The sequence below is a fragment of the Ailuropoda melanoleuca genome, chromosome 11, assembly GCF_002007445.2.
Source record: "Ailuropoda melanoleuca isolate Jingjing chromosome 11, ASM200744v2, whole genome shotgun sequence".
In the NCBI taxonomy this organism is placed as follows: domain Eukaryota; kingdom Metazoa; phylum Chordata; class Mammalia; order Carnivora; family Ursidae; genus Ailuropoda; species Ailuropoda melanoleuca.
Window position 1 is genome coordinate 71,345,172 of NC_048228.1, and position 17,481 is coordinate 71,362,652.

General features: G+C 35.4%; 1 protein-coding gene across 2 annotated transcripts in view; it reads right to left on the reverse strand.

Annotated features, from left to right (window-relative positions):
* The window catches only part of SLAIN2 (SLAIN motif family member 2), an 82,996-nt gene that overhangs the window by 33,789 nt on the left and 31,726 nt on the right, over window positions 1-17,481 (reverse strand). For both annotated transcript variants that reach the window (XM_034671843.1, XM_002917005.4), the window contains exons 2-6: window positions 14,228-14,376; window positions 7,315-7,479; window positions 4,972-5,133; window positions 1,350-1,709; window positions 768-905 (exon numbers count right to left, since the gene is read on the reverse strand). In XM_034671843.1, coding sequence (XP_034527734.1) covers window positions 768-905; window positions 1,350-1,709; window positions 4,972-5,133; window positions 7,315-7,479; window positions 14,228-14,376 — 974 coding nt within the window. The remainder of the gene's footprint in view (window positions 1-767; window positions 906-1,349; window positions 1,710-4,971; window positions 5,134-7,314; window positions 7,480-14,227; window positions 14,377-17,481) is intronic.

The window sequence follows — 17,481 nt, forward strand, 5'->3', positions numbered from 1 at the left end:
AAAGTGTTCAACTCTTTTTTAATCACCTTGTACATTAAAGTATACAGTATCCATCTATTCCCATATCACTTCTTGGCTCAGTTTGGCTACTTTGTCTTAGAAGTTCTTTCTGCATGATTCTTTCTGATCTTTGTTTATGTTGCATATGTCTCCTTCATTCAACAGACTCAGATCTTCCTTTCCATCAAGTTACCTTCAACTTTTTTTTTAATGAAGTTCTATATTTGCTGGAGCATTTATTTTAGTCATTAAAAATTTAACATGCTTTTGAGTATGCCAGTATTTTTTGGCAGGATCATTATTGCTTTTTATTAATGTTCTAGTAAGAAAGCTGCTTGGGTTTTAAGTTGTCTGTTCCAGGACTATTTCCCACAAAAATCTTGTCATTTTTAATGTGTAGGTTTTTAAGGAATATATCTCTATGTATACAGAGACATAGAAATAAAGATATATAGATATATACGGTATAGGTTTTTAAGGAATATATATATACATATATATATAAATTTTTTTTAAGGACATATATATATTTAACCAGTAGACTTTGCTTATTTTAAAAGGAGAGACCAAAGTTCCATACAGATACAAGTACTGATACAAGTGGGTATCTTATAGGAAATTTTAAATTTTAATATAGCTATTATCTTAGAGGAACGAATAATCACTACATTTTACAACAAATATGGTTTAATACAGCTACTCAGCACAAAATTACTACCTGTAATTTTCATTTTCCTTTAAATAACTGATACATAAAAGGTACTTACTGGCTGAAGCCTGAGGTTGCATGCGAGGTATTCCTCCATTTGGCACTTGAAAATTTGAGTCACTTCTGCTGCTTTTCACTGAGTCAACTTGTGTACTAGATGTTCGGGACAGGTTTGGAAGACTGCGTCTTAGTTTTTCTGTAACAAAAGAATTTAATGAAAAAAAATCAAACCATTCTTTTAGATGAAGAAAGAGTTAAAATATTAATTGGCATTTACAAATCAAATTCTTTAAGCATTCAGCATATCTTAGAAGAGTTAACAGGAAGTACAGGTCTTATAAAAATAAACAACTCAACACAGGTTCCATAAATGGGTAGGAGAGAACCTTTAAAAAGAACCATAAATTAATTAAATCAAAATCTACATACAGATTACTTCATGAGTAGGACAATGCAACACTAACATAATCAAGTAAAATTCACTTTCTTCTTTATTTGTGTATTGATTCACTAGTAATAAAACAGTAAACTGACTAAATTCTTGATCTACTTATCTGAAATACAAAACCTTGGTAAAAATTGTGTTACTTTCGTACTGAAATATGAAGGACAATTGTTTTTCCAGAAACATTCCTATTACCTTCATTTTTAACATTGCTTGTCTGTAAATCTGTGGGATGACCTTGAAGTGAAAGGCGAGGTTGTTGTAAGCGGCTAATCATAGGCTGTGGGGACACTCTACTATATTCTATTCCCCGAGCAGGAGATCGTGAACGAGGTGAATTTCTGGGTGACTGCTTAGGTGATGGTCGAGGTGAATTGCGTGGTGATGGTGAAAACCTGTTAACAGCAGGGTATACTGCATGATGCATATTGTCATCTTCATCATCTAAACTTTGCGCATCAAGTTCCTGATCACTAAAAGTACCCCGTCTTGTAGAATTGCAAGATGAACCAGAACTGCGCCGAGATGTGGTGGCTGCATACTCTTGACGGAGACCTGACAATAATGAATGCATTATTTCATTTCTTTAGGTATCTTTTTAAACATTTAAATATTTTTGAAGTTTAAAAACAAAAGAGTATCATTGAGAAATTCAAACAGGGTATAAAGTGTAAAGGAAAACTCCCTTTCCACTTGAATCATCTTAGACATTCTCCCATATAATGATGCTTAAACATTTAAAAGATTATTTTTAAATAAATAAAATTCTATAAACTTTTGCCCAATCCAACATTTTCTTCTTGAATCTGAAATCTATATTAGAGGTAGAACCATAAACTTAAAAATATTTCTACTCCTAAACACAATAATTGAAACTTGAGATCACCATTTAAGAAATATTGAGGGAAAACAATTACTGTGCAACTAATGAAAAGAATACACCAGTGGATAAATAAACTCCCCGGATACTTAATTCTTCAAATTGATGTTATCGATGAAGGACACTTCTATCCCACCCTCAGGAATTCAATATTTGGACATAAATGAATTTCAATTGCTTCACGTTCCAAGAGACTTCAGTAAAACAAACTTAAATTCTAAGCCATCAAGTACAAATTTTTCAAAGGAGTCCCCTATGTATCCTGATACCTCCAGAAACCCCAAGGAACCTAAGGCCTTCAAACAGTATAAAAACTTCTGGAACAAAAACAAATGTTGATATATATTCAATGAAGAAAAAGATTACTATTCAAGAAAAGCACAGAATTTAGCTAATATTTTGAGCACGTCCTGCCAACTATGGACAATCTAGTTTAAAAGATCTCTACTGTTATAGAGTGGTATTCAAACTTTTAAGATGGGTACTCATACACAGATAGTGCTATCGATATGGTACCCAAAGTAGTGGGTGAGAATCAAGCCAGGGTATCTATAAAACTACAGATTCCTTGGGCCTATGTGGTCCTTCAGTCAAGTTACAAGTTTCAATAGTAACCGACAAGTTACTTAGTGTCTCGTTACAGCAAACACCACATTAAAGTCACCCAACAAAAAGAGAGCAGACCAGTGAAGAGCACTGTTTTACAAAGAAAAACACAGATCCCAAAGTAGGCCCTCTAGTACTAGGAGGATCTTAAGGAAGCAATGATCTCTATGAGATTGTGTGTTTCTCATATTAAAAATAAGGGGCTTAATCAGGCAACAGCCAAAATCTGTAATTCTACATTTCTGTTAAAAAAAAAAAACACAAAAAAACTGAAGAAACTATAAAACAAAAATCATTCACTTAAAAAACAAAACAAAACAGGCATTTTGAAGGAGGTATCAGATATATTTTTAGCATCTTTTTTTTTTATTCACTAGAAAAAAATATTTGTGCATGTGGATGGCTTATAATGAATGATTAAAGTAAGGCTAAAATTTCTTTTCCTTGTTACCAAAACACAGTATGAAAGTGACAGCAAATAGCTGGTTAAATTTCTAACAAAATCCTGGGATCTAAAAAGTCAGAGTTCAAAGAAGAAATGAGAGAATTAACTCTAAGTTATAGTGAGGAAGCATTCTTTATTCTTTCACATCCCTGACAAAAACTAGCCCCTCGCTAGCTGACAATACCACAGTCTCAATGAGGAGTTATACATAATTACAGAAGAAAAGGGTACCATATTATTAGTTTCTAGGGCTTAAGATAAATAAAGCAAGCACCAAATCTTTCTATTTTTCTGTGAGAAGTTGCGTAAAAATGGGAAATGAATCAGCAGAATAACATTCTGTATTCTGCAATTGAATAAATTTATAGCTTAATAAAACTAAACATTTACATAAAAGGGCCTAAAGCAGAAAGTATTTCAACTAAATTATAGCAATACTCTATTACCCTCGCCAACTGTCAACACTCTGAAACGTGTGGTTCAAGAATCTTTTCATTGTAAAGATTAAAGGGGTCACTTTAGAGAGACTGCTTACTTCACAGTTAAGCTTGTGTTATGATAAAATGTATAGGAAAACCATAATACTTTACTAAATATATAAAACAACCCCATCCTCTCTAAAAGCCTTTTAAAAATATGTACCATTATCAGTATAATTAAGTGAAGGAACTTCACGTGTTCAAGTTTTCCTGTTTCTTCAGGTTAAGAATCCTTTAATGACCTCCTGAGAATAACACTGTGATTTTTTTAGCCTGATTATTTTCACTTACTCTCTTCATTCCTCATTTTTATGTACTCACATTTTGTGTGCTGAAATATTTTTCAAATATTTTATACACAAATGCGAAAAGTGCAACAATATAAGTAAGAATGAACTGTCATTTGAGTTAAAAAGAAATGTATACGCAAAAATAATACTCTCACCCCCATTGTACAAAGAGAGCCAGGGCATCCATAAACCCTTAAAATAGTATGAAAAATTTTGTGCATATATGCGTTTTGGGGATGGCAAGGGATATAATTTTTACTGGATTCTCAAAGATATCTGTACCTAAAAAGTTGCAAGGACTACTCTGCAGCAAAGCAATATCATATGCTTCACCTCATTTAATATCATAATTCCAATTTTCTAATAAAGGTCTTTTTTTTGTACTCTATATCATATATTCTGAGAGTGGTGATATATGTCCCCAAGGGGGGATAATTGGGCCTTGGGGTATGAAAAAATTCTTAGGGGTGCCTGGGTGGCTCAGTCGTTAAGCGTCTGCCTTCGGCTCAGGGCATGGATCCCGGTGTTCTAGGATCGAGCCCCACACCAGGCTCCTCTGCTGGGAGCCTGCTTTCCTCTCCCACTCCCCCTGCTTGTGTTCCCTCTCTCGCTGGCTCTCTCTCTCTGTCAAATAAATAAAATCTTAAAAAAAAAAATCTTAGATATCATAATAATTTGTGGTCCTCACAGTACATAAAGAGATGCAGGGTATATCTGTGGTATTAAAATGTCATGGTGGGAGGTGGTAGGCAAAAAAGGAAAAAAAAATGTCTGAAAATGCTCTTTGCGGGGGGCTAATAATGGCAAAGGGTTGAGAACACTGGTCTAGAATAAGAAAACACAAAGTAATAGAATAATAACTACTCTAGAGCGTTCCTGTGCAAAGTAACATGCAGGGTATGGTTACCAGTCATTGAAGCAGATCTTTGCTCCTCACACAAAAAGCTGTTCTATGTAAAATGAACTCTGAAAATAAGTTAATGAACAAGTCTATATGTTCAAGAAGCCTCTGAAATTTCAACATTTCTATTACTATTCCACATCTTAAGACCTATTTAATAACCCCAATAAAATTATACCTCAACTAGATCTCAACATTAACAATTAAAATACTTACTTTCTTCCTGCATCCGAGCTAGAATCTGTACATCAGTTACATCATTTAGCTTATAATTGGATCCAATTGAATCTTCATCTAATTCTGAAGCACTTAACTCACTGTCTATAGAGGATTGAGGGCTGAGTGGAGGATTTCTGTCTGATGAACTTTTCAAATTACCTTAAAAAAAAAATTGAACTTTGGTGAAACAAAAACTGAATAAACATCTGTTCTAATTAACCTGATAATAAATCTTTGATTCATTTCACCATTATTCTGCCTTTTCGGTTTAAAAAATTCCCAAATATTGAAATTAAAAATTAACCTTATTAAGAATAAAGAGGGATGGGGTGCCTGGCTGGCTCAGTGGTGGAGTGTGTGACTCTTGATCTCAGGGTAAATTTGAGCCCCATGTTGGGTGAAGAGATTATTTAAAAAAATAAAAAATAAAATCTTAAAAAAAAAAAGAATAAAGAGGACTATAGGGACTCCTTCATATGGTATGGCATAAAAACAAAACATTTTCATTTTAACTATAAATTATCTATCCTCTTATGCAACTATTAAGCTTTTACCACAGCGCCTGGCAAGTAGGTGGTGTCCAAAACATGTGAGAGCATTCCAACTTTTATAAGATAGCCAGTGAAACTTCTCATAAACAGATGAATTTACGATGTGTTTTCTCCTCTCAAATTGTCATTAACAAACACCATCATCTTTTTCCCTGAATAAAAGCATCTACTTTTCCTATGCAAGAAAACTATAATTTGAGGAAAATCAAAATTCCTCAGATTTAGGAACAAACCAAAAAAAGAACACTAGGCTCATTTTTCCTACATTATGCCATGTTTACAAAATTCCTTTGTCAAACTAGTAATGGGGACCCAAAGAGTCCTCTGAAATTTAGTAGTGAAGCACAAAGATGGAGTAAAGAAAATAACTAGATTTTAAAAAGCATTTAATCATCCCAAACAAAAAGGGGGGATAGAAGACAAGTCAGAGGAATAAAGGATATACATACCCAAGAATCTAACTTATTTCTAAGGAAACGCTTCCATCAGATCATCAACTTCTGGTGAAGCATAAAATCCCAACACTGTCACTAATATTTCTAATAGGGATTTATTTGAAATGCTTGTCTTCCAGAATTCTTTACCATAAAAGTCAGCTTTCACTAAGTGTTATATGTAATTGATAAATTTCTACACCCGAAATCAACTTTACCATACACGTTAACTAACTAGAATTTAAATAAAAACTTGAAAAGAAAGAAAAAAGTTAGCTCCAACATGAAAGGAATGTAAGAAAAGTGAAATAGTTAATGTTTATATTATCAAGAAGAACACAGTACATATGATAGGAAAAGTACTACAAGGTCATACTTAAATAGTGCCCAAATAAAAGTCTTTATATTAAACAAATATTTTTAGTATACAGTCATGGGTGAAATAAATAGCGAGTAACAACTTATGTTATGAAGCAAACAGCAGGGTCAAAAAAGTCATTAGACTAGGGAATACACAGGTCAAAAATTTGAGGTGGTTAACAATAACCCTAATTTTTAAGGAAGCTATAATAATAAGCCGTAACAATAGCAGCAGTAAGAGTTAATCAGTGAGTCAATTCTGAAGAACAGCAAGCTACAGAGTAACATCTCAGCCACAGAACCACAGCAAACATTCCCTGAGTTACAGCAATCTATCGCTACCCTATCATTTAGGGCTCCGCTCTGCTGGCACATTCACATATGGCCATATACTATTAGTTAAGTGCAATATCAAAGCTTATTACATAAAACTGAAACTGTTTAACAAAATAAGTGAAAATAAGAGCTGTTATTTTTAGGGATGCCTGGGTAGCTCAGTTGGTTAAGCGTCTGCCTTAGGCTCAGGTCATGATCAGGTCATGATCCCAGGATCTTGGGATTGAGTCCTTACTCAGTGGGGAGCCTGCTTTTCCCTCTGCCTGCCACTCCCCCTGCTTGTGTTCTTTCTCTCTGACAAATAAAATCTTTAAAAAATAATAATAAAAGGAAAATGCTATTTAAAAAGAAAAGAGCTCTTATTTTTAGCTTTTACAACCCAATCAAGCTATTCAGCAAGCATCTATTGGTTAAAAGAATCAAAAGCTTGTTAATCAAATCAAACAAGATGCACAAACTTTTAAGTACATGCTAAAGAAAACTTTATGGACATAACCTGGTTTATCTGTATCCCTGGTGCCTAGAATAGTACCTGATGCTACAGATATTTTTTCTAACCACTAAAAAGTTTCATAAATAAAAGAATTTGAACAACTGATGATTATGTTATTTTTTGAGGTAGGGCAGTAAATTCCTTAGTTACTCCATTTTCTCCTTACCTGAATTTCCAGGAAGTATTAGCTGTTTGACTATAGGAGGTCGCACTGGGGTTGAGGATGGAGAATTGAAACCACTGCTGTATGGGCTACTTGCATTTGGACTGTAAGGACTTGTGTAACTCATGGAGTTGAAAGGATTATTATATAAATTCTGCCTCTTGAGAGCTGTGTTAATGAGAAGGGGAGAAATCAAATTTAATAACTGCAAAAAGTTAACATTTTACTTAAAAATTTTTCTTATTGGGAAATTCATTAAATCATCATCTCAATTTAAGTACAGAAACATTCTTATAGCAGTGGGAGAAAATACATCACATTAAGAATTCCAACAATATACTTCCATTATCTTCAATTGTGCTATGCAAATAAAACAGTGGCCACACCAAACAACAAAAATAATATCACAGGAAGAATATCTTCTCAAAAAATTACTAGCTATTAAATTAAATTACTTTTACCTTGTTGGAAAGTTTGTTCCAACTGTATCAACCCTGAATAGCCTTAAAAAAATAAAATGAATGAAAAAGTGTATTTGTGTTTTCTCATTTTTCTATAACAAACATGTATTGCAAAGAAAAAGAGGAAAAAAAAAAACCCTATGAAACAAGATTGAAAAACAATCTTTCCAAGGGTGCCTGGGTGGCTCAGTCAGTTAAATGTCTGCCTTGGGCTCAGGTCATGATCCCAGGGTCCTGGGATAGAGCCTCACATTGGGCTCTCTGCTCAGCAGGGAGCCTGGTTCTCCCTCTCCCTGCTGCACCCCCTGCTTGTGCTCCCCACCTCTCTCTCTCTGACAAATAAATAAAAATCTTTAAAACTAAATAAATAAATAAAAATAAAAAATAAAAACAGTCTTTCCAAAGTTTGGATTTTTGAAAAAAATAAAGCAATACTGACTACTTAGGCCAGGTTAAGGTCAAACGCGAGAATTCTCGTTATAAAGAAAAAAAGCCTCCCCCCGACCCCAGTTTTCTGACCCAAGGAGAATACTTCTGCCAAAAGAGGGAAAAAAAAAATTATGCTACGCATATAAAATTACAGAAACAATACAAAAGTAGAACTAAAATCTTGAGTGTAATTATACACAAGAAAAATTAATACTTAAAATAGTATTTATTTCCTCTATTCTAAAATCCATAGCTTATTCAGTATTTCTGACCACTAGCATAGCGATAGTAGAACATACAGACAAATGTGACATGGCACTATTTTTTGAGAGGTTTACAACCAAGCAGTGCAGGCAGGGAAAAAAAAAAAAGATTTTGGGGCAAAATGAAACGAGTACTATCATAAAGTGCAAAGGGCTGTGGAACTTCTGAGATAAGAGTAATTCATTACAATTGAGAGAAACTAGGTAAGGCTCTTTGGAATGAGGCACTGGAGTAGTCTTGAGAGGACAAGCAGCCATTTGACAGACCCCTGAAAATCAGAAAAGCCTGTGCTTCCATCTGTGCTTATAATAGGAACAAAAGCAGTGCCTTGAAAATATATAGTATGTTCAGGGAGAAAAAAGTGAGTAATATAGAAAGATAAAGCACATAGCTGAGGAACAAAACAGGGAAACATGGCTGGGCTAGGCCATGAAAGTCCTGGAAACTATGCTCAGGAGAATGACCTTTATTCACCTTTATTCACATCAGTGAATTCTGAGCCAGAGTAATATGATCCAATCAGTTTAGGAAGAAAACATTTTTATGTTGAATAGATTAGACTGAACTAGGCAGTGGAGGTGACAAATATAAAAAAGAAAAAAAAAAGGGGGGGCGCCTGGATGGCGCAGTCCTTAAGCGTCTGCCTTCAGCTCAAGGCATGATCCCGGCGTTCTCGGATCGAGCCCCACATCAGGCTCCTTTGCTAGGGGCCTGCTTCTTCCTCTCCCACTCCCCCTGCTTGTGTTCCCTCTCTCGCTGGCTGTCTCTCTCTCTGTCTAATAAATAAACAAATAAATCTTTAAAAAAAAAAAGAGGTATTAAAAACTAGAAGGATTACTAAAGGAAACAAAATAAGATGACTCTAAAGTTTCTGGTTTACCTATTGGGCAGAGTAGTGCTTTGGAGAGAAGGAACATGTGTTTTCTGTTTAGTTGGATGGCGTAGTATAAGTTGGACAATGTGGTTTTGTTCATATTCACCATGACACAAGACGCCACACTTTAAACATATTTAGTATGTAGTATGTGGCATGATCTCAGAAATACCAACCTGAGCAGAAACTGGGGTGCTAATTTCTTCCCCTCTACTCTTTGATCTCCTTTTAAGCTTACTCTCTTCTACTTGGTTATTTAATCACTAGCATTTCAAGTCCTCAGCCCTTTATCTTCTCATTCTATACCATATTCCTTCTCCCAAGAAATCGCATTTATACCTGACATCAGTTATTATCTGTATTCCAAAAACTCCCCATTATTTATATCTCCAGTCCTAAGTTTTCTTGGACTTCAGTCCCATGTGTGCTGCCCGTTTAATGTCTCCCCTATGGGTATGGCAAACACCGCAAAGCCAACATATCCAATTTCAAACTCATGATTTTCCCACTAACACTGAATTCTCTTCCTGGGTTTATCATCTCAGAATGATTAATAACATTCATCCTGTCACACAACCTGGAAACCTAGATCATTGTTGATACTTCTCCCTCATTTCCTCAAATCTGGTTCATTTTTCCTTCCACATCTTTTCATCTCCACTACCATCAACACACACTGCCCAGCTGTCATTATCAACCCCCATCAAAAGCACCCTACATTCATTCAATTTTGGCCCTTTCCAATCTACTCTCCATACTACAGCTAAGCAAGACCTTAGCCAAAATGCAAACCTGATCACGTCTTCCTGCCCATACACACCATACCCTTGAACAAAACCCTCCAATATCTTTCTATTGCTTTTAAAATAAAGACCAAAACCTTTAACATAATCTGTAAGGCCTTGCAAAGTCTGGCTCCTACATATTTTTCCGGCCATTCCTCACATCTCTCCCTTCCTTAGTCTTCTCCAGCCACCACCCTGACTTGTTCCAGGTCCTCAAGTATGGGCCGTACTCCTCCCACATGCTCCCACAGAGCCTTTGCACATGCTGTCTTCTCTACTTGGAATACGTTACTCCCTCTTTCACCTTCCCCCTAAATCACTCACATTTTTCTGAATCTTGAGGACTCAGGTCAAACATTGCTTCCTGCGGTAAAATTCCTATTTCTCAAAGCTCAAAGCACTAGGTACCATTCTTTCATTACATATCACCAGTTATCAAAATTTGTATTAGTACGTTTCCCCTAGTAGATGACAAACTCATGAGTTCACGTACAGTGTTAATGTTTCCTCATCACATAGCCTCTACCCTTTCCTCAAAGTCTAATACATACCAGAATCTCAGTAAATATTAACTGAATATATACATAATGAATAAGATTAAGTTGAACAGAGGATCTGGACCATATGAATGGATGAAATAATCAAAACAGAGGGAATCCAGGCAAAGAGACCTGGGTCACCTAAACTTAAAAGGTGGGCAGATGGGGGACGGGAAACGGGAAATTTAATGGATACAAAATTTTAGTATGGGATGATGAAAAAGTTCTGGAGATGGACAGTGCTGATGGATGCTCAGCAATGTGAATATACTTACTGCCACTGAACTGTATACTTAAAAAAGGATTAAAGTGGGAAATTTATGTTATATAAAATTTACCATAATGAAGAAAGATGGACAAAGAAGGAAGAACCTTCAAAGGAGACCTCAAAGAAAACAGCAGGGAGGATAAGACAGGACAAAAAAAAAATGCACTACATAAAAAATAAGAGAAGAACATCTTAGGGACAAGAAGTAGCACAGTGCAGAGAAGCTGAGTGTGACAGAGCAGAAACCATTCTCGTAGAATATAGTAGCTATATTTCCAGGGAGCTCTGCCTTATCAAAGGCATACATCTAAAAAATAATCTCCCACCAACCCGGAAAAGGGCGGGGGGAGAATTTAGGACTAAGGTTCAAACTTGTAATAACAAAGTTATTCTTCCTTTAAATATAAATTACATTTATAGCTGTAGTTATTCTGTGTTTGCAGCTATAAAATCTAACCAGTGTTAAACAAATCCAGTACCTGATTAAGAGTAACAGTATCTCTTACATACTCCTACTATCTTTAATACCTTGTTATATAATAATCCAAAAAGCCATTCCCTCAAATTGCTATTTTTGAGGTGTTATTTTGGTTTTCTCCTTCTAAGTGCAACTTACTAATTACCAATTGTTAATAGTTCCTATCGCTTAGGATGTTTTTAAACCAGGGTTTAGTAAACTGTAGCCTGTGAGCCAAATCCAGACCATCACCTCTTTTTGTAAATAAAGCTTTACTGGAATACAGCCATGCCCATTAATAGTCCACAAAGCCTAAGATGTTTACTATCTGGTTATTTACAGAAAAAGCCTGCCAACCCTTGTTTTTTATGTTTCTTTTTTTTTTTTTAAAGATTTTATTTATTTATTTGACAGAGATAGAGACAGCCAGCGAGAGAGGGAACACAAGCAGGGGGAGTGGGAGAGGAAGAAGCAGGCTCCCAGCAGAGGAGCCTGAAGTGGGGCTCGATCCTGTAACGTCGGGATCACGCCCTGAGCTGAAGGCAGACGCTTAACCGCTGTGCCACCCAGGCGCCCCTGTTTTTTTATGTTTCTTCATCTATTGTCTGCCACACCTATCAAAATATAAGCTCTGTTCTATTTTATTCATTGCAATATCCTCAGAGCTGAGAACAATATGTAGCACATTATCGGTTATGAACATATAGTACTGAATGATGAAAATTCCTAACTGTAAAATATACTTACATTATTTCTAAGATGAGACAGAGTACTAGAAAATTGTTCCTAAAGATGTTTTCAATAAACCTCTAAATAATATCACCTAGGGGCACCCGGGTAGCTCAGTCAGTTAAATGTCTGACTCTTGATTTTGGCTCAGGTCATGATCTCAGGGTCATGAGGTCAAGCCCCACATTGGGCTCCGTGCTCAGTGGAGATCTGCTTGAGATTCTCTCTCCCTCTGCTCACACATGTATGCATACATGCACACATGTGCGCTGTCTCTCTCTCAATAAATAAATCTTTAAACAATATCACCTAACTGGAATGAGTTAGAAGTATTCTAGTTATTTCAAATTGTCTACTACCTTGTCTACATATTTCTAATAATCTCTTATGAATATATTTTAAATCAAACTCCAAGATATAATTCTAAAAACACTTAATATTCAGAAAAAAACATTTTTAGTCTATGGCTATAACACCCTGAACACACTAATCTTGTCTTGGAAGCTAAGCAGGGTCAGGCCTGGTTAGTACTTAGATGGGAGAAAAAACATTTTTTAAAATTACATAAAAGTGACTGCTTTTTCAAAAAGGATCCTCTACACAAGGAAAAAGTAACACTTTGGTGTCAAAACAGATTGAGAAGCTCTGTAATCAAATCTTATATGTTATTTTCATATAACAACCACTACTTCTTCTAGCCAACCAGACTATGCTTTATCGTATGCCAGTTTAAATGTTTAGTCTCCCCTTTGTCTCCCCTGAACATTTTTAGCTTACACTCTAATAAAAGCACTATTTTAATAATTAAGCAAAATAAGCGATTTTAAGTACATGGCTGTCAAGTAAACACAAGGCAAAACAAAAAAACAAAACAGAAAACCTATTGAGGATAGTAATCACACATCAATTCGTCACTACATAAGTATTCCAAAAAACAGTAACATTCTTAAGAGATTGAGAGAAATTCCAAGAAAGAGTCAATAATATTTTTCCTACATTTCTACCCACACTGGCATGCTCTATTAAATGCCATAAATAGTGACAGACACATTTTGTCAGCTTTGTGAGTGCTATTAAACAAAAGAGCATAAAACCAATGTGAACTAAAATGCCAAGTTAGAAACAAAAAACAAGGGAAGGAAAGTGAATACATTTATTAAGTACCTACTGGGAGCCAGAGAAACATGCTAGGCTTTTGCATAAACATTATCATCTAGTCCTTAAAATAACCATACTAGGTTCATCATTCTTATGAAAAAACTGAGCTCACAGAAGTTAAATAATGCTCACAGTCACTCAGTAACTAAGTGCTAGAATGAGAATGAGGTCTCTTAGGTTCTCACCCTGTACCTTTCCACCACATTAGAATTTCCCGAGTAGTGAGATGATTTTAGATGATACCAAACCTATTTTTATTTAAAAGATTTTATTTATTTATTTGACAGAGACAGCCAGCGAGAGAGGGAACACCAGCAGGGGGTGTGGGAGAGGAAGAAGCAGGCTCCCAGCAGAGGAGCCTGATGTGGGGCTCGATCCCAGAGCGCTAGGATCACGCCCTGAGCCGAAGGGAGACGCTTAATGACTGCGCCACCCAGGCGCCCCACCAAACCTATTTTTTAACAGTTGTTTTAATTTGTATGGAGGAAGAAAACCTGTGCTATATAAAACCCATTATTTCATGGATATGATTTTTTTGAAGTTTTTTTATTTATTCATTTGAGAGAGAGTGAGCGAGTAAGCGCATGAGCAGCAGGGAGTGTCAGAGGGAGGAGGAGACTCCCAGATGAGCAAGGAGCCTGATATGGGGCTCCATCCCAGGACCCCAGGATGATGACCTGAGCCAAAGGCAAACGCTTAACCAACTGAGCCACCCAGGTGCCCCCATGGATATTATTCTTTAGGATGAAGTGAAATAAAAATGAGAAGATTGGAGGGGGAAAAGCTATTAAGTAATTGCACAGGGTTATGTGCATATGGCAAAAACTCATGATGGCATACACAATGAAATTCAAAGCAAAGAACTGCCTTCCTAAAAACATACCCATTCAATACTTATCTGATTTTTTGATTAAAGAAGGAGATGAATTTACAAGTAAAATTATAGACATACCTGACATAGTTTGATCAAGTTTGTGGATAAGAGACTTTTTAGCACATTCAACATCAGGACTTGGGTAATCCAAAACTTGCCTGCACCAAACTAATGGACTAACTGACTTCTGCATTGGTGTAAGTTTTTTCTTTGGTGATGAATACAGCCTAGAAGAAAACAAAAACAAAAACAAAAGGGTAACATTCATTATTAAGCACAAGGTCATAAGACAGATCCTTTTGGACAGATTTAAATTGGGATTGGGGCGTTGTAGGTGTTATAGATTATCTTTAAAATCATCCACATTTTACTTTGTGCATAAAAAGAAAATGACACAAAAATGAGCAAAAATAACCCAACTTCAAATTTTAAATAAACCCAAATGAAGCCAACTGTCCAATCCTAAAATAAGTCTTATTTTTCTCTTTTGTCTCATTACAAAAACTATGAGCAAACATGTCTTTACAATAGTTTATTCTGTTTTCACTAGTACTTGACCAACTCCCTAATATAACCATATCATTAATTATTGTCTAGGAGACAGAATGAAGAGATAAGTACCTTGTTTTCCACCTCCCAGTTGCCTTCCTACCACAGACTACACAAAAATCTACCTTAGTAATTCATTCCTTTTAGTTAAGCAGTACACACTCTGCAGCCCTCTTTTCAAGCTATGATACATCAGAGAAAAGCAATACTTTAAATGCTTAATAACTTAGTATGAATCCATTTATGAAATTTACTTCAGTCTCAACAAAGAAGAACAGGACAGTTATTTTATAAGTTCCTGTGGAAAGGATACAAAAAGAAAAGGTGAACAGAAGACAAGGGAGGGAAACACTTAAATTTTCTACTTCATAGTTTTCCCTCAGATTGGTCTACATTATGTCAATTGATACTGATTTATTTCAAATAGGATGCCATACAAAAAATGTGAAGTTACTTGAATTCTAACCAGAGTAAATTATGACACTGTAAGTGGAATTAACAAAGCAAATAAAAGTATACTTTGATTTATCCACATAGTTAAATGTCTAAATAAAGCCAGGAGTTAGTAATTCCACATTTTACTTTAATCGAGTTAGGGCAATAAAATGAAGTGTGTTTTGGCATAAATATTTAAATATATCTCTATCATAGCAGAATTGATGAACTACTTTCTAGTGACACTATATACATCTCCCATCTCTTTTCTCATCTCCCCTACTTGTAACTTAGGTGTGCCACTCACATCAACTATTTAGCTCTGATCAAGATAATCAAGACTAATAGGATAAGTAATAATTTCTCTAGTCAACAATCCATGTTCATTTGGACAAAAATGAAATAAAATTTCAATTTTTAAAATAACTTATTAAGAATTCAAAATGGAAAGAAACCAAGGGGGTTCATTCTCCTTCCAATTTAAATATTACAAATGTTTCATAATACATCTCTAACTCAGCATTCCCATTTTGTGATAACTATCATATACAGATATTCTAGATTAGCAAAAACTTAGCAAACAAAGCCTCTATAGATGAATAAGCATTAATAAAATACTTTGATAGTATCATCACTCTTTCAACATATAACTTTTCCCTACACTGACTGGTTTCACACAATTTACCCTATCACTCATGTGTACTTAGTCTCACAGCTAATAGTAAAGGAGTATACTAATTGTAAAAAGTGCAAGGAGCATGAGTGAGTCTCAAAAACGTACTCAAAGAAGCCAGACACCAAAACCACACATATTATATGATTCCATTTATATGAAATGTCTAGAAAAGGACACAGCAGAAAGTAGATTAGTCACTGCCTAGGACTGCAAGTAGGAACGGGGAAGAGATTTCTTTTAGAGTGATATAAATGTTCTAAAATTACATGGTGATGATGGCTGTGATAACAATGTCATGATAGTAAACACATTAAATTCTTGAATTATATGATAAGTTTTCTTGTACATAAATTACACAGGTATGGGTAAATTTTATAGTAAATTATATCCTGATAAAGCTTTTATAAAAAATTGCAAGGTGCTTTTAGAATCTTTAAAAAGACAGAATCTACTATAAACTAATTGAATAAAACAGTAATTCAAAATCAATTACACTAAAGCATCATCATCTCTCCTACATCGCATGCATGGTAGCTTTCCCATTTTTGTCAATGGCACCATAATTCTTTTAGTTATAAAAGCTAAAAATGTAAGAGTAATTTTGGACTCCTCTGTTTTATTTCCTACCTTCATCAATAATTTGTTACCAAGTTTTGCTGATCCTACATGTACAAATTACCTTTCCCCCCACAATTCCTATATTTACTTCCCTAGCTGGCAACAGAGACTGCTCCTTCCTTCTATAACAAAGTTAATGTAGCAACAGATAAAAGTTAATGTAGAGTGATGAAAAGAGGGAGACGGATTCAATAACCCCGAGTATGCCAACTATCTTCTCTCACTCTATCCTCATTTCAGTGCCCTATCACTACCCCCAAGTCTAAAAATGGAGTGCTGTAGCCCAAATGGTATTGGCACGAAATTATTCATTGGTCAAGGAACCTTTGGTTGAGGTTTCTAAAGCTGCCAGAGGACTCATAAATTGAGTTGTAGCTTGTAACTGGATCCTCTTTTAGCAAGACCAAGGTGTTTCAGTCCCTGAATTTTTAAGAAAAATCCCAAATAAAAATATTTGAATAACTATACATATTTTCTCCTTTGTTTCTTACAAACACATAGACTTCTTCAAGATAACTTTTGTTTTTCTCACTCTGGTGCTTTTGAAGTTTTTAAATAATAATATTTGGCTTAACTAAGATGGACTTAGTTCTGATGGACACCACCAGTATATAGATGGCTAATGCAACTCACAACAGGTTGAGATTTGTCAAGTTTTTACTTGCCAAGAAAACATGAAACATATAACTTCATTACCCTAATTCTGCTAAAATTAAATCATAGAGCCTCCACCTCTACCCAGCATCAATGATGTAGGAGGCAAGGGGAAGTGAGCACCTCATCTCCCTTTCCCAGTCCTCTACATGTCAGTAGAGCTGAGCACAGAGCTGATTTTACCCCCCATCTATCTGGAAGGAGAAAAAAAGCCGGGGCTCCAATTTTGCTGACATGATACCAGCATGGCTTGGCAGAGAGCTGAACATCTATCCCATTCACTACATCAAAACAAGACTACCTACTAAAAAAGAAGAAATATGATTATGAGTGTCACAATACCCAGAATGTCCAGGATACAACTGGAAATCACTCATCATACCAAACAAACAAACAAACA